General features: G+C 43.5%; 1 protein-coding gene across 10 annotated transcripts in view; it reads right to left on the bottom strand.

Annotated features, from left to right (window-relative positions):
- TSPAN4 (tetraspanin 4) overlaps nt 1-22864 on the bottom strand; it is a 416847-nt gene that overhangs the window by 6835 nt on the left and 387148 nt on the right. For 9 of the 10 annotated variants that reach the window (XM_040066857.2, XM_040066856.2, XM_058420909.1 and 6 more), the window contains 2 exons: nt 8214-8315; nt 771-902 (listed from right to left, as the gene is read on the bottom strand). In XM_040066857.2, the coding sequence (XP_039922791.1) occupies nt 771-902; nt 8214-8315 (234 nt within the window). Of the gene's footprint in view, nt 1-770; nt 903-8213; nt 8316-22864 lie in introns of those variants that run through there. The other variant, XR_009207921.1, reaches the window with a different exon arrangement.

Genomic DNA, 22864 nt, shown 5'->3' with positions numbered 1-22864 from the left:
ACTTAGTTGTAATTCCACTTCATCAGGTGGCCTTACTCCACACCCCTCCTGTGTAATTGCACTACCTGCAATTAGCACAAAGAATTGCTGAGCTAATTTCAGAGACATATTTAGGCTCTGACTATCTGTTCCAGAAAGATCTTGCTGAGGCCATTGTAGGGAAATTATCCCATGGAGTTTTGAATTTGATTACAGGCAAGTGCAGAAACTCAACGAAAAAAAAATGCTGCTGGCAACTCAGCGGAACAGTTCCCACTCTTGTGCGCAGTGGAAGCCCCTGAACGAGAGCTCCTGGTGGGAGAAGAGTGCTCAAGGCCCTCAGCCCTCTTGCCTCAGGACTGCCTGGGCTGTGATAAGCTACGGCTGCTGCTCCAGGGCCTGTGTGTGCACCAACCATTTGCCTTTATTGCTACCTGAGCCCAGCAGGTGGGACGTTAAAAAGGACATTCCTGCCATTTCCTAGCTGCATGTCACTAGTCTGCGCCGCCGTCAGCGTTGGAATGGACCCGTCTGCAGTGTGAAACAACAGCTTAGAGCCTGTGCCGAAAGGAAACCAGCTCATAAAAATAACCAAATAGGGAGGGTTCACTGCAGGTCAAAGGCTGTGCACAGCTCAACAGAAGCCTTGTGAAAGCACCTGATGGGAGGTGAATTAGGACAGGTGAATGAGATGCACAGCTTATCGTCTGCGCAGCCCTGCAAACGACCGCCTGCCTGCCCTTCGCCCGGGCTGCAAGGCAGCTGCTGCCGAGTGCTGCAGAGCTACTCACCGCTTTCCACCAGGTCCCTGGGGAATGGAGCCCACAATTCTCACTGAATTCCAAGCAGCACGAGTCTGGCACCCGGGTCGTGTTGTACACTTCGAACCAGTCCGTGTAGTTGGAGACTCCACAGCATCTGAACTGGAAAAAGATGAACCGGGGTGACACCCTAAGTGTGCTCCGTCACTGACTTCTGCCTGTTCTGACTTTGCCTCCTGGAGATCGACACGCAGTGCATTTCAATCACACCAGCAGAGGCTCAAAATTTTAAAGAAACACAGTACTTCCTCAGCTTTACCCAAACAGGCCCTTTTCTCCACTCTTTTGTATTATGCGTAAACATGGCCTTGTATGCAGCTAATGTTGATGCAAGAAACAAAGGCCCCTCTTTGCAGTGGGAGGATATTGCAGGAGCTGAACCTGCAACCTCAGACAAGTACTGAGATTGAGTTATTGACTGACCAGAATTAGAACAATTGTTTGCAGCTTGTCAGGAAAAAAGATAGAGGTGCAGCACCCAAGAGATGCAGGTACTGGGATCTCTACAGCTCACTACTTCTGGGATCGTGATTTGAAGTAAACAAGGTGAATTTCTCACTAAGCTGTTAATTACTAATCACCTTTGAAAGTCTTTGCCAGTCAGCAAACATGTATTTCCTCCTCTTCTCTCTGTGGTGCAGTTCTTTAATGTCATCATCAGATGCTGCTCTGATAGCTGTGCCTGAAGTGTCTGCCTACAACGGCACAGCGTGTGCAGAGATCACAACACCGCCAAATCAGAAGGTCTGCTCGACTTTGGTACTGGGATGAAAGGTACAGAAACACACAGTGGTACAGGGAATGGCTCTGTGGCCACCTTCCCCTGGGGAACTGGTACATTCCTGTGACAGGAAATAAGCTAGGACTCATTACCATATAGATGTATACACCATCTGTCGCCCTATGCAGAAGTATGAATTTGTTGGTATTTAGACACTTCAGCACCAATGAGTAAAACAAGACAACACTGGGCAGCAGAACTGCTCTCTGCTGTTCACAGTACCTCACACTTTTCCGGGGCTATGCCAGCCACCTACACAGTCTCAAAATTACTTGCCAAGATGTTATTTTTATAATGTGATTTTATATAAGCCTGAAGAGTATTTTTCACATCCCTATAGAGACCTCTTATCTTGTTTCTAAGAGACTCATAATCGCGCAGACATCTGCATCACCAGGGCCAAAGACCTAACTGAGATCCTGATGTTTACACTGGCTTGAGGGAGAGTTTTCCTCTGTTATACAATGGTTGTAGAGTTCAGGCTGTAGCAGACTTGAAGTGTTCGAGTCTTGTTGCACAGACAAAATGTGCCACTCCACGCCCATAGAGGGCAGAGGTGTCACATGCTGCCTCATGCAACATATGATGCTTCAAGCACTCAGAAAGTACTCCTTGATGGAGACATTTCAGTGCTCACAGCAGAGTTTTTCTTCTGTCAAGGAAAAGTCAGAAAACTTTCCTGGACTAACCATCTATCCCTCCAAGTTTCTGCCCCGAATTTTGATTTGGTCTGTAGTAGGACTCAATCCTCTATTTGCAAATGTTTGATTTGTAAGATTACAGGCTTCATTTTCTAGAAATTGACATGAAACTAGAAAAAAAGTTTGTGCCTTTCTTTTTTTCCTCTGCACAGAACAGGAGGTCCACGTGTAACGGGTCCCACACGCGGGTGGGAGCAGCCTGGAACACGTGGCATGCATTTGAGGAAGGGTGGGTTATCTGGAAATCACACAAGAAGGTCTTGCAGGCTGTCATCATTAACGTCGGGAGGCAGCTCTTTGATAGACAGTGAGAAGTGACAGCTTGTAAACAGCAAGCCTTAAAAATGTGGCTCATCTGTGATGTAGAGGGTGCAGCGGTAAGGGCTGAGACGCTTGAGTGATGTTCTGGCCAAACACAAGTGACACAAGTTTGCATAAATCAGAGCTAGGCTCCTTCTCCCCAGAATAATGCATGGCTGAAGGTGTCAGTGTGACAGACTAAGGAGATGGAGATGAAACATGGGTTTTGTAGCCAAGTGCTCACTAACGGGTTGAGGACAGCTGCTCCTATGGAGCCTGTGAAGCAGGAGGTGGCTAGGCCATGAGCTAGGATTGGGGCTCCAAAGAGTAAAAATTCCTGGTAAACCACAAGGTGAGAACAGGAAGGGATGCAGTTGCAAAGATGAGCCACAGTTGGACACAAATGGCACAAATGAAAGACATAACACAGGACATAACACATTAATAGTCTTGGACTGGAAGAAATTGCATCTGTAACTATAACTGGAAGTAGTATCTTTGGAAGACGAAGGATGAGCAATGGGATTAAGCAGCAGATGATCCATAGCCCTAATCAAGAGGAGGTGATGAATAGAACAGAATCCTAGCACCACGGAGACCTGAGAGTGCAGGAGCAAGGGAGGGAGCTCAGTGAAGGCCAGGTTCTGTGACTGGCATCTCTAGGGAGAGCAGGGGCACTGATCCATGGTCAAAGATGCAGAGCGATGAAACGAGCAGCAATGGGATTGAATGGATCACCAGCTCAGATTCAGCAAAGGGGTCCAGCTAGGAGCCAGAAAGGCAGATGAGCTGAGAGTTCAATAAACTCAGAGACTTCACTGTGGATGTCCAAGTAGGAAAGAGAGAGTGAAGGAGTGATTTTGGATCATGTGACAAGCAACTGATTTATCCCAGGCTGCTGCAGCTGAACAGTGAGCAGCCAAATCGCTGAGAGAAAAGAGGGGCCATTAGAAGAAAGGAGAATATGGAGGACTTTTTTTAGAGACCTCTTAGCTTGGAGAGCAATGTTGTCTTGAAAACTGGCAAGGTTTCTAAGCAGGGACAGTTGGAGACAGGCCTGCACCTGGAGGACGGAGAGAGCTCAGGGTACATGAAGGACAACGTCTGTCACCAGCAGTTTGTTGTAGCCAGTTCTGCCACAAAGGCTGGATGATGTTCTGCCAATGCCAGTCATGAAAGCATTGAAGACTTCATTCTTCCTACAACCACATTAATTTTTTGGTCACGTTTACACTCCTGTCTTGTTCCCTTCACAAGTGATAAAATTACACAAGGTTGCCTAATTGCTTACTTCTGTTCCTACTTTCAACATTAACATTTTTTAGAAACAACTACAAACTAACAGTGCTTATTTTGGGGTACTCAGACTAACACACTTTAAAGGGGAGTAATCTATTTTAGAAGTTTCTATCTCAGTGCAGCAGTGCAACTCCTGATAAGGAGCTGGACACTTGAACATATTTTACAGGAAATCCCAATATTGAAGGCTAAGTAGGCCTTACCTTCTTTGCCCAATTCCTGCAGACTCAGTCAGGATGTGATAGGGTTCATGAAAATAAACAGATATTCAATCTTTGTTGCAGATAGCTTTTAGGCAATGCCTTGTTTCTTGGTTTTGTGAACTGGGCAAAGACCTAGAGACAGGTTAGGGCGCCTTCTATACACCATTTTCCTCCATCACTGTAAAAAGCGTTGAATAATATAGTTCTCTTCTAAAAATCATGTTCAATGGGTGGTTTGGATTACTTCAGCAGTAATTCTAAAGTATGGCTTGATCTAATATAATCAATGTCTGGGAAGAGGGAGATGGGTCAAATTTCTTCTCAGTTACAGTGGTCTAAATAGGAAAAGGCATTACAAAGCACCAAAACTGAGCTGAATTTGCTCACTTTAGTGAAGCTAATAGGTTTTCTGCATGCCTCTCGAATTACTGCCCAGTTAGTTAAAAGTAGAAGTGCTCAAATATTGATCACAAAGATGTTGGGGATGAAGCAACATTTTAAAAATTAATGCCTGTTTCTCATTTTCTAATGATCTCCACCTGTGACTTTACCCAGTCCTGGTGGGTAAGGAGTTTAATGCAGTTCAGGGTAACTTACCTCTTGAACTATCAGAATTTTAGTCATGTTTGAAAATCACTTTGTAAGCTTTCCTAGTCTTTGGTCACGACACTCAGAATTCATCTGCTTGTATTTCTGATCCTTTTAAGGTTTGAAATGCTATTGAGAAAGGCTGAGAGTTTGGTTAGCTGAAGGTATTAAAAAGAAATCAATAGAATGTTCAGATTTGAAGCTCTCTGACCTAGAGGCTTACTAGGACTGCAAAATGAGTCCACTGCCTTTCCTCTCATACACTCTGCAGGTTTGCAGCTTTACCTGACTCCTTTATTGATAACATGAACAGCTCAGGCATCAGCCAAAACTGCAACTTCCTCTTAAAAGACAGGCCCCATTTTTGCTTTGTTTCCAGTTTCTTGAAAATGGTAGGCTTCTGCTAAAAAGAGGGAAACCATTTCTCAAGGCACAAAGGCTTTGGAAAAGAAAAGCTTCCTCCAAAGGTGCTCAGGCCTTTCACACTTCGACAATCACCACTCACAAGTCACTGCGTGCACTGGGCATCCACACTCCCAGTCAAAACTCCCCTCTGATTTGTGACTGGCCAGTCCCACAGCAGTCAAATGCCATCTAAATGTGGTTCTTTGGAAAAACCTTTTCCTCCTTTTTTCAGCCAAAGCTGCCATACTCCGTAGTACCTAATGGATGCAGGATGGGGATGGTCTCTGTCTAAGTACAGAACTCAAAACTATGCCAGAGCGCCTAAGACACTGCTTTAACCACTGCTCAGGCTCTGAAAAATACTTTTACAGAGAGGAGTGCAAATGCAGAGTGGACAAGGGCTCATTATGATTTCTGTCAGTGTCATGTCTTTTACATGGCACTGGTTTTTTGGGAGGCTGCTGTTTTCCATCCACACCCAGGCACAGCCCATGGCTCAGCCAATGACTGATGTCCCCCATTAGGAACAACACTGTCCTGTATGGCAGCTGAAGAGCCTTAGAGACAGAATGCAAACAGCAAGCCTGGGCTGGGACTTCCCTTGCAGAAAATCCCCTGTACCGCCCTAATCCTCCAATCAGCGATTACACTCTACTGATTAGGGATGTAAGAGATAATGATTATAACACAAAACCCCCCAAGTCGGCATTTAGATAGCTCTATTCAACTGCAAAGTGTTTTACATAATTAACCATGATGGGATTGTCTTTGCTGCACCTCTGCAACAGTCTATTCCCACACAGTTTGGAAAAGATACATGTGAGAAGCAATTATGCAGAGTGGCAAAAATGGATCTGTGGGAGCTCTTTGCTGTTCTCCTCAGTGCCCAGCCCGGGGAGCACAATGACTTTGACACTGCTGGCACGTGGTAATTTCACAGGGAAAGAGGGATGTCCCCTGGCTGCACACAGCCCGTGGGATGGCATTTTCTTGTCATCTTATGAGCTCTTAGGAGTTAGCTAACATGGGTTTCATCTGAAACTTCTAAGGCACTCTTTAAACTATAATGGGTTTCAAGACAAAAGGAATTATCAGGACAAATGACCGTGATCTGCAGCACTACAAAACCACACTACTGAGTCCTGCCTCAAACACAAGCTGGTCACTGAACGTGACCATTTCCTTTAAGCAAAAAGCCAGGTCTTATTCTTTAGAGGAAAAGAACCAGTTACTGAGCTGCTGTACAACGGCATCCTACCACCAGGTATGTTCTAACTTGAGTTTTTAGCTCTTGGATCAATTACAGAGCCCTTTTCCCTTCCTGCTCTCTTTTTAAGGACTGCAATCAAACCATTACTTCATCTTTGCCTCTTTATATAAGGTATTTAAAATTTTTCACCATAATGTCACTTTCCAAAATTCATATTATTCTTTTACATCTTTTCTGAATCCAGTCAACTGGTGAAGATTTTGAAAAAATGTGACTATGTGAACTAGACATTTTATTGTTACACCTATTTTACACAAAGGGGAGAATAAGTATGGTGTTTATATCCCATGAGTCCTCCAAAAACTACTTTTCCCCCCACCTTTGCTATTAAGAGTTCTTGGGGTGTCAATGAAAGCAGATTAATATTTACTACAAACATTTTAATATTAGCAGTTTTTACTACATTTTTACTACACATAATTAAGTTGCTGTAAAAAACTTTTAATACTGTTGGATATAAGTAACAATATTTAAAAAATTATCTGTATTTCACATGGCTTACTCTCACGTTAGCACCACAACAAGCATTTCTCTGGTCAGTGATTGACGCCATCTCATATTTGATGTCTTGGAAAAAGGAAAAAACACTGGAAGAGGAAATTATTAACAATTTTGCAAGATGCTGAGGTCTTTTAAAGGTAACGGAAAGAACTTTTCATGTGCAGTTGTTGGCATGCATGACTGGAATTGGCTTGTTTGCTGGACCTGAGCTGTTTGTCTTTCACACACAGGAGTGTTGTAGGTAACCTACTGCACTCAACACAGACAGGTCCTGCAGACACAAAGATGCACAAGGAGCTGGGCCGATCAGTTCTTTTGTTCTGTTAGTGATCTTGAATCTTTAACTCCTCAGATCATTTCTTAGCAGCCTGTTGCTCCTGTTACCTTGTATTGTCCCTAAGAGAGACTTTGGGAGCACTGGGAGAGGTTACTGTCTTTGATCCATTAAAGACATCAGGCAAGACTCAGCCCCTCCTGTCTGTACCACACTTGCACCACTGCAGGAGAAACTGAGATATGCAAGATTTTTTGAGTGAAGCCAAGGCAGTGGAAGCACTTCTGCCTAAAGCGGAAGAAAAGCTGGGGCACTTTTCCATTCAAGAAGCAGGGAACATGAAATCAGAAAGATCACCCCCAGGAGAACTGACTGAACCGAATATGAAACAAGAAATACCGAGCTAATAAACCTGAACTGCCACTGATGGTGTTTCCCCAGACAAGGACAGGAGAAGGAAGCCAGCTACACTGTTCACTAGCCCTTAGCAGATGAACACTGGCAGAGGGCTGTCAGAGAATCAGGACAAAGGAACAACAGTGACAACACAGCAAAAAACATTCCCAGGCCACCTGTGATTAAATTATTGAATTCTGCCAGGGAAAACGTACTGACTGTAGGAGGAGGTTGTGAACACCATGGTCTGTTTCCATTTTGACTCACTAGTGGGAACAATAGCAGCAGTGAAAGGAGACAGGACAGAAATGGAAATGTGGTTGAAGAGGTTCTTTGCTATTATGCTATTGCTCTTCATCCCAGCATAAGCCACCCCTTTGACTTCAAAGGGAAGGTACTGCTTGTTTCTTGTCTGACCAGCTCCTTCACCCTCCACTTGGCACAGAACTGCATGATATTTAGGCATCAACTTCATATGACCTTTTCAAAGGAAGAATATATTTCCTGTCAAAGAAGAAATAAATAAAAATTGCTGCTTGTTACAAAAAGCAGAGTTTAGTTGCTAATGTGCTGACTGGGTGGGAGAAAGAGAGTGGCTTGGGATTTGGGGGTTTAATCAGGGTCACACCCAGAACACGCTGTTACAGAACCCAGAAGGTAAAGAGGAAGAGTTAAGAGAGAGAGCTCAGACTTACATCTGTTTGAATGATGCTCCATGCATTAGTGAGGCCAATATTTCCATCTGTCCCATACAAGTGAAGTCCTTTCTTCAGATCCCGCTGAGCATACTTGTCAATCTAAAACCAATGACAAAAGACACAGAACTCAAAATCTGCTGAGTGCCACATTTCAGAACCAATGGAGCGTAGAGATGTTGGACAGTGGTCCTGTACTGAAATGAATAAAAGTTTAACCAACACTTTGTAAATAACACAAGGAGTTCTTCTGAGTTTATGTTCCTGTTTCCCATCACAGAGACCTTTGATATCTTTTCCTTTCTCATGTAACTGCCAAAATACTACAGGGAGACTGGATGCAGTTTAACACTCATTTTTGCAAATAACCCCATCTATGAAAACATTCATCTACATGCAGCGTTTCCTTTTAATTTAGTATCTTTAATTGTGACCAAGTGCATTAACGTGTACTCTTCCCTACTGGAAAACAGAAAATCCCTAGTGATTGCCCCTCTGGAACTTGTCATTCCAATAGGGGATTGGGGGGGGGGGGTGGAAATCATGTCTAAAATGATGTAACCAACGCTAATTTTGAGTTAACAGAGGCAGCAAAGGTATTCTGCTTCTGCCATACTCTTGAGCTTTACTTCTGCTTTGTACAGTCAGAATTGTGTTCTGACTGCAGCTGCAAAAAAGGTGGATGCAAAGAATCCTGCACAGTGTAAAAGAGGAATTTGCAACCTACTACATCATAATTATTATGGGGAAAATAAAAAGTTACTCAACAATATGACTCTACAAAAATCCTATGACCTCAAAAGCTCACCATGTCCAGGAAGCCTCTGCTGTATGTGCAAAAGATGGTGTTTGATCTGTCCAGTTCTTTTGTTTCCTTCCTGAAAGTTTACCAGCATCATGTTGAGGCAGTAATAAAAGAGCTTTGAGGCAGCACAAGAAACAGCACAAATTAAGATTAAGTAAAACTTAATCTCAGCACCTTGACTATCATGCAAGGCCTTTCTCAAGGATGCCTTCCTTGAACAGTAGGTGCTGTGATCCCCTGTAATTATCATGTAAGCTGCTTTTGGCTCTGCAGAGAGATTATACAGAGTCACTGGTACGTTAATTAGAGGAGAACACCAAAGCTGAAAGCTGTCATTGAATTTGGAATTAGTTGAGAAAATTACAGGCAATAAACGATAAACTTATATGTGTTGGGGATTCCTAGCATTCATTTAAGAATTAGATTGAACTCTGTTTCAGCTTTGCACTTGCCCTTGGCTCCCTGTGTCTCAACTGGACCCGCTGTGGTCTCCAGCAGAGCCAGCAATTAGGATGGAAGGGCATGGTTGTGATGCCAGTCTCAGAGAGGCTTGGAAATTTAGTTAATGCCCTACAGAGGCAGTGAGGTACATTAATGGTTGAAAAACTAATTCTTCTTCAGAAACTGACAGAGGTGAAGAAGAACAGGGCAACTAAGGGCAGGTGGGGACAGAAATCCAGCTAGGTGACCTGTTACCTTGAAGATGCAAGAGAAAGGTTTATTTTGAATATTAATTTATCTCAACTGAGAATATCTGCCCTGTAGAGTGAGAGAGCTACACACCAGCCTTAGGTTCACCTCAGCACTAATATGGAACAAGGGAGAGAACGGCGATTCTTATCTGAAGGGTAAACGCCATGTTCACAAAAGGATGCAAAATGCAAAGTTTGCATTTCCTCACTCAAGTTTTGCTTTGCAATCTTGACATCCTATTTGAGATGGATATAACATCATGATAATTTATTAATTTAACATTCATAGAAGATCAGGAGCAAAGTTTTGTTAGTCCATGTGTGCCTTAACATGATCTCAAGAGATTGTGTCACCAGGCATTCCTGATCTTCCTTCTATCTGGAGAAGCCTCACCAGCAAGCAACTTGCTGAGGCAAAATGAAAGCAAGTCCTCTCTTCCTCATAAAATTAAATCACTTTTCCTGCACAAAGAGTGCGAGGCCTTTATACTGGGAACATGGCTGGCATCAGATTTCCATATTTCAGAAAGGGAGTAACCAGCAGAGTATTAGTCAAGCAAACAGGCACTATGTGACCAGTTCTCCCACTGCCGTTTTGGAAGGCCTCAACATCAAGTCCTGCACAAGGTATGGCCCATCATTATTTGTTGTTTTAAATACAGTGCCCGCTTGAATCTTGCTTGGAAGAGGATGTAAGCTTTTTAGAAACCCACACCACGCGTGTCTCATTTCCTTATCCCTCTCTCATCTCTGTGCAGGCTACAACTTTGAAAGAGGCAAACACATGTTGTGGAACAGCACTGCCAGATTGTTTTACCTTTTTATTCCACGTCCACTGACAGGGAAGGCATCTGGAAATACCAGTTTTACACATATACACACAGAGAGAACTTTATATTGATTTGAGTGATGGCAAAGGTAGGATTTCACACAGTTCTCTTTTACTTAAGTTTCCATCTGACCTTCTAATCAAGTGTGCTGTACATACAACAGTGTGCTGCTCTCTGAAGAGCAGCTGGTTTAAAATCTCTTTGTCACAGAGCTACTCCTTGACGCATTCACACTCTTCTGTTTGCTTACACTAGGGTCAGAAAGGCATTGCTCAAACCCTAGAAATAACCTTGTACAGCACAACTGAGTTTCTGGGTGGCCAGGGGGCTCCAGGAGAAAGGGGGAACAGGGAACAGGGATCGGCCCTTGGCCTCCTGGCACTTGTGTCTGCAGCTGAAGTACCAGCAGGAAGCCTCCACCTCTGTGTCTGCCCTTTCCATTTGTTATTAATGTGTTGCCTTGCATGAATTAATCAGTGTTGATGTACCCTTGGAGTTCCTAAGAGCCCAGCCGAAATTAAACAGGAGCACTGCTCTCGTTCCCACTGTGAGGAGCTCAGTCTCTACGTGCAGTCCTATCAAAAGCACATTGACCTCTGCTCAAATAACCTGTCTGCAAGGTTACAAGATAGATTATTTTTCTCCCAATTGAAACACTGCTTGAAGCTCCAGACATATGATTCCTACTGGCTTTGACTAGAGAGGGTTAAGTAAAACCCAAGGATTATTTGTGGGGCACAGCTGGCAAGTGCTCTTCCAGGTCCTCCTGTTTCCTTCTAACCTCAATTTTTTTTCTTCTTCAAAATAGTTTTAGAGTAACAGAACCTTTTCAATATGCCTTTATTCTAATTGTAAGTTTGATTTAAATGAAAACTACCAAAACACCCCCAGCTGCCTCTTCTGCCTTTAATTTGAATTTTTCAGAAAATGATCTTTCTGAAAATGAAATGCTGCACCACAGTGATTTATCACATCTCCTGACAAATGATCCTACCCAATATTCACCAGTATGTCAGCTTCCCATGTTTGTCTCTGAGCTACCAGTCCTCAGCCAGGCAAGATGTCTATCCTCAAATCAGCATTGAAGTATTATATTCAATATTCTGCAATTTGAATCTGCTGCATTCTTCCATGTGCAGACCAGGCCCTTCACAAATCACTGCTCTAGTGAAGTAGCACAAAGAAGAATAAAACCTCTCTGCAGGCACACTGCTGCTCTAAATGAGGTGCCTGTTTTCAGACATGTGGAATACCAGAGGTTTCTTTAGACAGAAGAGTTTCTGAAAGATTTGGCAGCAAGAACCTTTTATCTATCTGTTAGCAAAAAAGAGAAAAAAAAAAATCTTTTCCTCCTTGAGATTCACTGGTCAACAGATGAGAGGTGAAGCTGGCACGCCATCCATGTGAATTCCTGCCAGTCCTGGGTTCTGACACACTGGAGCCTTGCCCACACTTACTGGCCTCGTCAGGTTCCAGTGGCGTTCCTGGTCGGTTAAATGGGTCCCAGTGTGGTGATCCACCACAATCCATGCCTTCAGGAGAAACACTTCTTAGAGCAGGGCACGCATATTGCTGCACTTTATCTAAGCTAAAGTCCTGTTCCTACTGCAAAGAGCACCAACACTTTCTCACCGACTTCCATCGTGCCCTAATAGGGCTCTTAAATCTCTTACTGTCCTATTACAAAGACTTTCTAAAAATATATATACAGATCTAAGGTGGAAAAGTCACGTGCAGAGTTTCAGGCAATGAAGGAAATTCAGTATTTGAACTGAAGAAAGGAAAGCTACAAGAGATGTAGCAGGACTGGAGAGAACCTGGAGAGGGTCAGGAAAAGTGGCTGGAAACTGGATGCAGTTGGAATGGGCAAGGATCTATCTGAGCTTCACCTAAACTACAGCTGAGACAAAACATTGCTTAAAAAAAATCTTACTCCAACCTGTATATAAATCCAGGCCAAATTAAAGTGTTTCCCTCTTAATCAGTATTCCCTTGAGGCAGCTACTTATGTACACTGTTTTTTCTGTCAGCTTTGTCCCCTCGTTGCCTCAGAAATCCAGAGCCTCTGAGCAGAACTGTGGCTGGCTGGCTGACAAGCCCAGCAGGAGAAGCCAGCACACTTCAAGAGGACCTGGGGCTGTCAGGCTCCACCTTGTCTCCTTGAGTAAGACAGCCTAAGAATAATTGAGAATGAGATAAAAAACCGTGTAACAACAGCGACAACAAACTCCTGCCTAGCACAGACACGCTGAAACATTCTGCACTGCAAACACCCAGCTTCATAATTAATTCCATCTCTCTTTTACAGATGAGGGACTGCAGGGGCTTCCTCAGTTCCTGGAGGTGGTTTCACAGACCTCTCGCTCTCTTGTCTAAATGAAAGGCTTTGGAGGTTATGTACTTACTGTTAAGGCATGAAAAAGAAGACAAATACTGTTCCTTGAGAAGCCCAGTCCTGTATTTTGCTGCTGATAAGTGGGAGGAAGTGCTTTGAGCAAGACGTCTTGGGCAAACAAGAGAATTGTGTCTGTGCAGAACACGGGTATTAGCACTATTTACAGCTCTATGACGCACGGCTTTGATCAAACTGAAGCTCCAGCAATACTGAAGACACAAAGCCCCTCCCCTGTCCCGGCACACTGAGAGGGAAGGTGGCTTTGCTGTAATCTTCTCTGGAATAAAGGTCAAAAGAAGGCTTTGGGAGATTCTTATTAACTCCTTTTGAACTTGTTGAAAGTGTAAGATGTCACTTAGATTGGGCATAGCCTTTAGGAAAAGGCCAGAGGATGCAGCAGCATCCCCAGCTTTCTAACCTGCAGGCAACTGGAGACTTTTAATTTCAAGCCTCAATGCTTTCCTACCGCAACATGAACAAAACTTCTACCCAAAAAGTCCCCTCAACTGGAGAGAGCCTCTCAGCAGTGTTCCAATATAGGTAAGCAAATATTCTTGACCTTTCTGGTGATTGCTTCCCCTACCTCTCTGCCTCTCCAGCAGAACAGGAGAGGCTCTAAGGAAATGACAAAATATCCAATAGTTTCCCACCGGGCAAAACTTTTAATTTAATGCCTTGATAATCATTCTCTACAAATAGCAGGCAGTGGGAAATCGAATGTAAACAGAAAGTGCCTAATCTATAAGGTCATTTGTGGGAGCCTTTGCCTGCTAAGAAGAGATGAGATTGATTGTACCAACAGGTAAGGCTTGTTTTAAATGAGATGTCCCCAAGCCTGTCTATAAGAAGCTGAGAGCCATAAATGCTCTCCTCACCACTGAAATCTTCCTTACACCATCTGCCTTTAAATAGAAATCATTTAAGATTTTAGTAAATAAGAGATACTGCATGATTTTTGGTGATATTTGGCAGTTGAAGGACAATACACTAATTTCTTGCCAGTATCATCAATGTCACACATCTCCAGAACACTCAGCACTGTGGGATTCCCTTCCTCGCTTTTTCCCCAAATGTGAAACAACCTCAGGACTTAATGTTTAGATTTTTTGTTCTGCTTTGTGGGTTCTTTGGTAATTGCTTCCTTTAACACAGAAACCCATTAGCTAGTGAATTCTCTTCTCCTAGCTTGACTGCAAAAGCCAACATCAGGCATCACTTTACGGATCTTCTAAACTTCAGTAATTTAGTTGGAATACTTATTGCTCCAGCCGTGTTTGATATCAAGAGAGGGGCACTGGCTGTGTAAGTTCAGAAGAGTAAAGAATACAGGAACAGAAGATCAAAGAAAATGGTCTGGAAGCAGAAAGAATGAATGTTTCTGAAACCTACTGGCTTATGTCAGCTGAGGTAACACCTTTCAGCTGTGCCACAGGCTCTCTGCACTCTCTTGAAAAGTCACTGTTTCACTTGTTTCAGCTATTTGTAAAACTCTAGTCATGCCATAAAGTTAATAATGTAATAAATAATTTGCAGTAGGCATTTGAATACCAAACCCAACCTGCAAGATGAAGCCCTTGTACAGAATCTGAGACAATGAATGGGGTTTCTAACCAGAGAGAGAGAGAGAGAGAGGAACCCTCCTGGCACTTAGAGGTAAAACTGAGGTTCATCAGAAAGCAACAAAGTACATCTTGCACTGGCCGAGAGCAGGCAATTGGTGAAACGGTAAGAGTCTCCCTCTATGTGCTCAGGCAAGAACCAGGAAGTTGCAATAGTGTTTAATAAGAAAGTAATAAAGTCAAAGAATTTGGGGTTTTCAAAGCAGTGTTTCTTGGGGCCACGGTTTGTGCATGTAATTAATTGCAGTTTCAGTCACTGTCTCCTGCCCACAAGCACCTGCTTGTGCTCAGTGCAGGCATCAGCAAACAGCTGAGGCTGCAGGAGAGGAGCCACAGGAACATCCCTGTACTTTTTACACCATTGAAATGCCAATGAATGCCACAGCAGCTTTAGTTCCTCTGTTTCAAACGGGAGATCACAAGGATGGCAAGTCGCTAGACTCTGCAACTCAAAATTTTTCATGCAAGAGCAAATTCAAATGTTTCCAGCAAACTGCACCTGATTTTGTCCAAATGATGCCTTTAAAAGTCCGAGGGAGAGACAGGCATTTTATCATTGCTTAGCTTCCTATTATTGCTGGTGTAAGGGGAAATACACTGCTCTGTAGCCAGAGGCCACTGCCATGTAATCTGCTTTTAGGCACAGCAACAGCTGAATGAATTACTTGTGCATCAGGTCCTCGGGTTTGTTTAAATAAAGTACATCATAACAAGCTCAGAGACACAGGCTCAGAATGTTAAGCTGCAGCTGTGCAGTTTCTTGGCTCATTTAGAGGATGAAGCCAGTAGCAGAGCCAACACCTTATTTAAGCTGTCTGTCTGCGTGGCACCTGAGCACAGGTACTTCCCAATGAGATAGTCCAAGACTGCCTAAAAAAAAAAACCAAAAACCTTCTTTATTTTTAGTGAAACTAGGGTTAAAAGCTTTAAATATGAATTCTTGGCTTGCTGCTTCTTGTCTCAAAGGAGTCTGAATGCTACAGCAGACATGGGGAAGGGGCTGGGTGAAACTAGGCAGGTAAATCAAATCAATTGCTTACTCAAAAGCCTGACACTGCAAAGTACCTACGTAATAATATGTTATTAAGTCAATTCTTCCTAACCATTATGGATTTTGGTGACAAAAGCCTCACCAGCTTTCTGCACACACGGTCCTGATTCGCTCCCTTCCTTCCTGTCCCAGTAAATGGTAATTTTGGCTTGATCTCTAGTGGCCTCAGGAGCACACACATCTGTGCCAGGGTGTAAAGATTCAACTGAATTATGCCCATGTATTGAAAACCCATGCACACTGAATCCAGGCCAGTGGAAAAGGGAAACACTCAAAACCTGTGCTTATGTTGAGCATATTCCCAGGTTATCTGTATTCAGCCTCCTTACCTTTTGTTTTCTTTTTAAATTTTAAAATAGATAATCACTTTCATTTGTCCTCAACAGTCATCAGTATAACCTCAGATAAGCAAAATGGGAAGGATGCTAATCAACATGATACATGCTGTTGAGCCTTTGTTTGCCAAGAGACATGAAAGGTGGGCTCCATTTGTGTTTGGAGTGCTAACAATGTTATCTCCAACTACCCAGACCCAAAAAAGAGCAGGGGCCCACCCCTCCCCCCAGGGATGCACAGGACAATGGAGCTTTAGATCCAATTAGCTGCCACAAAGGCTTCGGGACTGCAGAGGCAAGTGAAAGCCGGGAGACAAGGCACTTCCCTTGTAGGAACGAATGACCCCCGTGTGATCAGGTACCGGGAACAGTGACATTGGACACATAATCCTCTGCAGGCGCTGCAGGCTGGAAAAGGGGAAGGCAGCACTCTGCTCACAGAGATGAAGAATTTGGCCATTTGCCCACTGAGTCATTTGCTGCAGTCGTCCCACGGGATCAAACTTGGCTTCAATTATTTATCATACTCATTTACTTAGCTTAAAGGTGAATGACAGAGCATTCAAATAAGAGAGAGCACTACTAAAATATGAGAGGAGGAGGGATAACTAAGGCAGATCATGCCCTGTGCTCCCACTGTGGTGAGGGAAGATGAACGAGGGCCCCACACCGTGTAAATGTGGGCTATCTGCAAATCCATTTATCCAGTTAACTTCATTTCCTCATACATTTATGATGTATAAAAAAACAAGCCGAAATACAGATTTGTCCACTGCTGTAAGATAAAAACAACTCTGCAAACAGCTAAGCTCCTATGGTTATTCCCAGGCGTGGGCATTGCCACCTCTTGGTGCCAGAGCTGCTCTGCCGAACGCAGACCTCAGCTCCACTGGCACCAGTAACAACTGGGCAAGCTGCAAAGCTGCTGGGGGAGAGCGCCCGCTAATTTCCTCAGGGTTAGAAATTTTACCGATTCCTTAGAACAAGGAGATCCATCGTCTGCTGATGAGCCATCGTCCTCTGAGCTGGAACTAAAGGACCCATTTAAAACCCAACCCAACCCACTGAAGGGTTAAAATCTGCTACTCTGCCTGGAGAAACTTGTCTGGAAAGAGTGATTCTGTGGAAAGAGATTGAAAGAGCTGTGTCTTCCTAGACCAAGGGAACGTTAATCCTTAGGGGAAAGTGAGGTTTGCACACAGCCTGCTTTATTATTCTTAAGATAAGCTTTCTCTGAAATTAACTTACTTTAAATAAATAATGCTGTGAGGAGAACTACCATCATCCTTGGAGGGAACAGAGCAGCAGGCAAAGTCGAGTGCACTCCAGTGGGCTTTACTCCTCTGGCAGTGTGGTCTCTGCTCAGCCTGGAAGTAGGAGAAGTGCAGAATGTGCCCCTTGAGAGAGAGGGCAGCACAAACCCCAAATCCAGGAAAAACAGTGGGCTTTGGGGGAACAGCTGGCTACCTGGCAGAAACTCAACAAAGGCAGTGCAAGAGTTGCCTGGCCAAAGAGCAGAGAAAGTGATGATGCCCTTACCTATATTTTCCTCCTTGAAGAAATGTTATTTTCTTCCAATCACATGGATGCATACTTGGAAGAACAAAGGATATGCCAAATGCCAGCACATCAGCTGGCAGGAATCTTCGTGACAATGGACTTGCTCACATTTATGCAACTTGGCATCCTCATGTGGTTCTCCAGTGGCTCAGACCCATGCTTCTGTGAGGGTACAAGCAAGCTTGGAAACCATTCCCTCTCCAAACCCACAACCCTGACACCACGGGTGTTCTGACCTTCAGCAGCTGGAATTACGGGGTTTAATCCCTGGGTAGGCTTTCCAGTGATGATATAATAAACAGATAAACAAAATGTCATGGAAAGCTGGTAAACAACCAAAGCAGCAGAAGTGAATAACTGCCATTAAATGCGTCCCTCATTTTAATGAAACAGACAATTGCAGCTCTTCAATGCACTGCACCGAAAGCAGATTTAATAGTGAATAGAATGATTTGGGACTCAGTCACTGCAAATGAATAAAGTACATGGAGATTGCTTTCCATAATAACAGAAAAAAAGGCAAATAAACAAACTGCCAGTCACAATTACATGGCACCAAATGCAGGTTTCCAGCACTCTCTACTTCCAATAGTGTCAGAACAAAGCCACATTTCTCTCTGGAAAACAGATGAGCTGAACGAAGAAGGAAATATGGTTGATACCCCATATGTTAAACAGAGATGTGACAGTGCCTTCACTGAGTGAGAGACTGGATGTTCCAGACAGAACAGAACAGCACTGCATGTGCTGTTTTTGCACAGAAAAAGGGGCTTTTACCAAAGGAGCAGCAGCCACCCTGCTCAGTGACACCCAAGGTGCTGTGTTTCCAGCCAGGCAGGGTTGGAGCTTAGGACCTCAAATGAGTTTCTGCCATGTGCCAGAGCTCCTTCTAGGAATGGCACCGAGGTGCTCGAGGCAAACCAAGCAGACTGAACCACTGTCCATGATGGTCTGCTTTGTCCAGAAACAGTCTCTGTCAGAGGGGTGAGTTACCCCTTGGAGATGAGCAGAGACCAAAATGAGAGATTACATCTGCCACATGTGACAACAGTCCCAGGAGCACCCACAAGGATGCTCCTCAGCTGCCTCTGGCATATTTTGAATTTATCATTCAGTCTTCTACCTTTCAAAATGAGCCCCTCTTTCCTAATTAAGAGACTGGCTTTTTGCAAAGGAGAAGCATTAATCCCACGTCTCTCCTTAAAAGTGGAAATTGTCTGCTCCCTCTCATCCCCCTTGGATTCTCTGATGTTCAGTAACACTGCCTGCAATAGCTCCAAGACATGTTTTTCCATAGGACATTCATTTGGGTCTCTCTACCTACCTAAATTTAGTAGTTTTGACACCTCTGAGGAGCTCAGATTTGACTGAAATTTGTTATCAGTGTCAGGGGTTATGGGGGCACAAGAGGAAAAGAGAAGTCACTGCAGCCACATTGAATGTATTTTAAAAAGTAAAATTCACCAAAAAAAAATTTAAAAATAAAAACAGAGGAAAAACAGAGGATTCATTCAATGGGGTTTTTAGTGGGCTTTTGATCCAAAGTTATTTGGTATTTTTGTGATACTATGGAAGGAAGCATAAAAGTCTCTGCTAATGAAATTTTGCAGATACCACACAAAACTTGCCATGCATTAAAGAATCTGCCAATATCACTTGTCCTGCTTGGTTGCAGAGCCTCAGGCCTTATCCAGACAAATACAAGAAAAGAGACCTAAGAAAAAAACCTGTGAGGTCACACTACGAGACCGGGAACTATATTCTGGAAAGCAGGAAACCTGTGGAAGGACTGAAGAAGTGGAGATGGACATGCTCTGAGGGCAGTACTCTCAGCTCACAGAGGAAACAGCCATGGATTTATTCAACATCAGCTGCATAAAGGCAGATTATTGTCATTACCTCTACGCTGCAGAACGGATACCCATGTTTTCAAAAACCTACTGAAAATTTGAAAAGATTCCAGAGAAGACCTACAATAAAGAGCCATCACTGAGAAGTGTGCTTTCCTTCCCATGACTAACATTCTTGGAAAAACTAAATAGAGTGACAAGGTCGAAAAGCAGCTTAATTACAATCTTCAGGTACCCACATGGAGCAGCAGTTCTCAACAGCAGGCAGCACTTTATTCTATCACAGAAAGACATCATGAGAATTAATGGTTAGAACTTTTAAGACAGACATATACAAGACAGAAACAAGGCATAATTTTAGCCATGATACAAAAATAAATCCTTGGAACAAATCACCGAGGAATGAGATGCAGTCAATGACACCTTTAAACCAAGACTCAAGAATTTTGCAAAATTACAGCTCAGATGTAATAAGTTTGATGGCAAGAATACTGATTGAAGCACTATGCACCACAGAGGACTGTAACTGTTTCATCTGGTCTTCAAATTTACAAATCTTCCACAAGTTTTCCGTGGATAGGGACTGGGTTATTCATGCCAGATTACGTCACCTATGCCCTGCACGTTGACCTTTGCCTCAAATCCATCCTGAAAGAACAGCTGGCAGCAAACATATCAGTCTCTCTAGCACATCCCATCCTGGTACTCAGGCACTGCTCCTTTTCAACTGGCACTTGTGATCTGGGGCACAAATTCTCCCCAGTCACAGCCTGAGTTATCTCAATGAGCTCTGTATCTGCCAAATCCACATCTCCCTTGCCCATGTCAACACTGACTGTCCTCTGGGAGCCGTGGCATCCAAGCTAGAGGCCAGCTGCTCCGGAGCCCCCACATGCAGCAGGCTCATGTGCCCTGCAGCACATTCATGGCATTTATCTTAGAGGCTGCTCTCTCGTGGCTTCCCCAGTTACAGTGTGGGAGGCTGAGGCTCTCAGCCCCCAGGACTGTGGCTGCAGGGACAGGCCAAGCCGGAGGAGTCACAGGTGAGCAGCTCCAAGATGTGCTGCCTTAACTCCCCTGGGGCAAGCAAGTACATTTTAGTCCCTCATATAAAGTCAGGACTCCAAAAGAAACAGAAAAAGGTGCCTTCAATTTAACTTTCAGCAACGAATGCCCTATGATTATTCTGCAGTCCAAACAATTGAGGTCTTTTGGGTTTTTTAATTTCATAGGAACAGTCTGTTCCTTACGTGTCCTTTGTCCTTTACCTGTCCTGCCAGCTACTTCCCTGAGAATTTGCAGCACTGCCTTGGGCGTGGATCACCAGGACCCTCTCCAGACCATACCAAATTAATGCTCATGAAGACAGGCATATAAATGCTGGAAAAGCCAGTTTTAGCAAGAATGAAAATCTGTCTGAGACCAGTTCTGCTGTTTATTCACCACTGATCATTTTCCTTTAACATATTTTCTTCCTTCTGTCAGGGGATTGCAAAACAGCCTGTTTGGTTCGGGATGACAAACAGCAGAACCTAAATACTAAAGAGTCAGAGAATGCAAAAAAAACCAAAACCAAAACAAAAAACAACAACAAAACAAAACACAAACAAACAAACAAACAAAACACAACAACAAACAAACACACAACAACAAAAAAAAACCAAAACAACCACCAACCACAAAACCCCCAAATTAACCCAGGAGCATGAAGAAAAATTGCAGGCTGGGACTAGTCTGCACAAGTCACTAAATCCAAAGGAGGAACCTTGTACTTTTACCAATACTACCAGCTTTTGGGGTCCTTTGAGAAGTCCCATAATACTGGCATGGGAGTTTGTAAAATACTCCAGTCGCTGAATCCAGCAACTTTAGTTGAGAATTTCGGCTTTTACTAAAAAAAAGATTTATTATAGGATGTTAAGGCTTTGTGGTTTATGCTAAAAGTTTTAAAGTATGAAAACCCAAAAGGCAAGTCCCCTCCCCTCAGGTTAGTGAGAAGCAAGAGCTTTATTTGTCATTCTGCCTCGCTGCCATTGTTATCTCGCATGATTTCATCCAGTGAGGGCTGGCAGCTTCCCAGCTCTGGTGGAACTCTGGCATAGCTCCATGGGCTGATGACAGGACTATTTAACAGATGCTGTTGCTATTTAGACTATTTATACTCATTCAGAATCTCACAAAACAATAAGTAGTGGACACACAGTGCCACCTGAGCATCAAAATGCACTTACAAAAATTACTAAAGACCATTTCCTTCTTACGATATGCCTGTATTTTCTGGTTGTTGTTTTGTTGGGGTTTTTTCCCCAATCGGATTCTATTCAAATCTCTTTTTTTCACCAAGCATGACCACTTTAACAAGAGGCAGTGACCAAACCCCCTCAGCTGTGTACCTGTGACAAGCAGGAGCTCTCAAGTGGTCACACAAGAATTGCTTCACTGTGCAACATTCTAACAACAGATGGGGAAGTCTTTGCTATGCCAACTTTCACCTTTCTTGGGCTTGGACTGCTGGAAAATGCAATAGTCAAAAAATTGTTGGAATCTCTTTATCTATGATAGTTTTTCCAAAACAGAAAGGAAAGATAAAGGATCAGGTGTTTTCCCCTATTCCTATACTTGACATAGTTGCTGAAATTTTTGCCATCACACAGAAGATAAATGGAGGAAAAAAATCAAACAACAAAATCCCCCAAAAACCACCACCAACAAAACAAGAAGAAAAACACAACAATAAAAAACCAGTGGCTCCAATTCCCTTTCTAATCAACACAAAAAACACGTTGACTGTAATTTCAGAAGAACTCTATTCAATCTAGTGTTGCTTTGGGACATAAAAACCTGATATACTCTTCTGAGTGCTGGTCAAGTCACTGGTCAGAGTTCCTATCTCAGAATTTTGGAAAATTTGGAAGTCATCAACAGAACTAACAGTGGTGAAACCCGTCAGCATCACTTGAAGTGCTGCAGTATATTAACAGTGAAAAGGAAAAGCACAACTCTCAAACCCCACTGTGTCAAAAGATTGAGGGGCAGCAACTCTGACAGGAGGAAAGACTCAGGAATCACTGACATAATGTGGGATGTAAATCTCACAGGGTGAGAGGAGACAGAATGTTCCTGGAGGATGAAGAGCTTTGGGAAACTGGCTGTGTGACAGCACAGGCAAACGTGGCAGCGCAGAAATTCCCACTGAAGGAGAAATGTGCCCGTGCTCTCTGCTGCCAGCGCAGCCAAGGCTCATCAGCACCACCGTGAGATTCGCACAACTAAAACATGGAGGGCTCCGACAGCGCTACAGAAAGTCTTGGGACAGGGACTGGATTCCAATTGCTCTGAACTGCAGAGCCACATCCCCATGTACAGACTTCACTGAGCACTAATAATTTCTTTGCTAACTTCACATTAGTGGTACCACTGGCCTTACAGCCAAATGCACACCGAAATCTGTGAAAGAAACATTCAGTCAAGAATGCCAAGTGCTGTAACCTGGAGGCTGAGCAAGGAAGAACAG

This window comes from Hirundo rustica, chromosome 6, assembly GCF_015227805.2.
Source record: "Hirundo rustica isolate bHirRus1 chromosome 6, bHirRus1.pri.v3, whole genome shotgun sequence".
Taxonomy (NCBI): domain Eukaryota; kingdom Metazoa; phylum Chordata; class Aves; order Passeriformes; family Hirundinidae; genus Hirundo; species Hirundo rustica.
The sequence above is the reverse complement of the archived record's forward strand: the minus strand, read 5'-3'. Positions and strand labels throughout refer to the sequence as shown.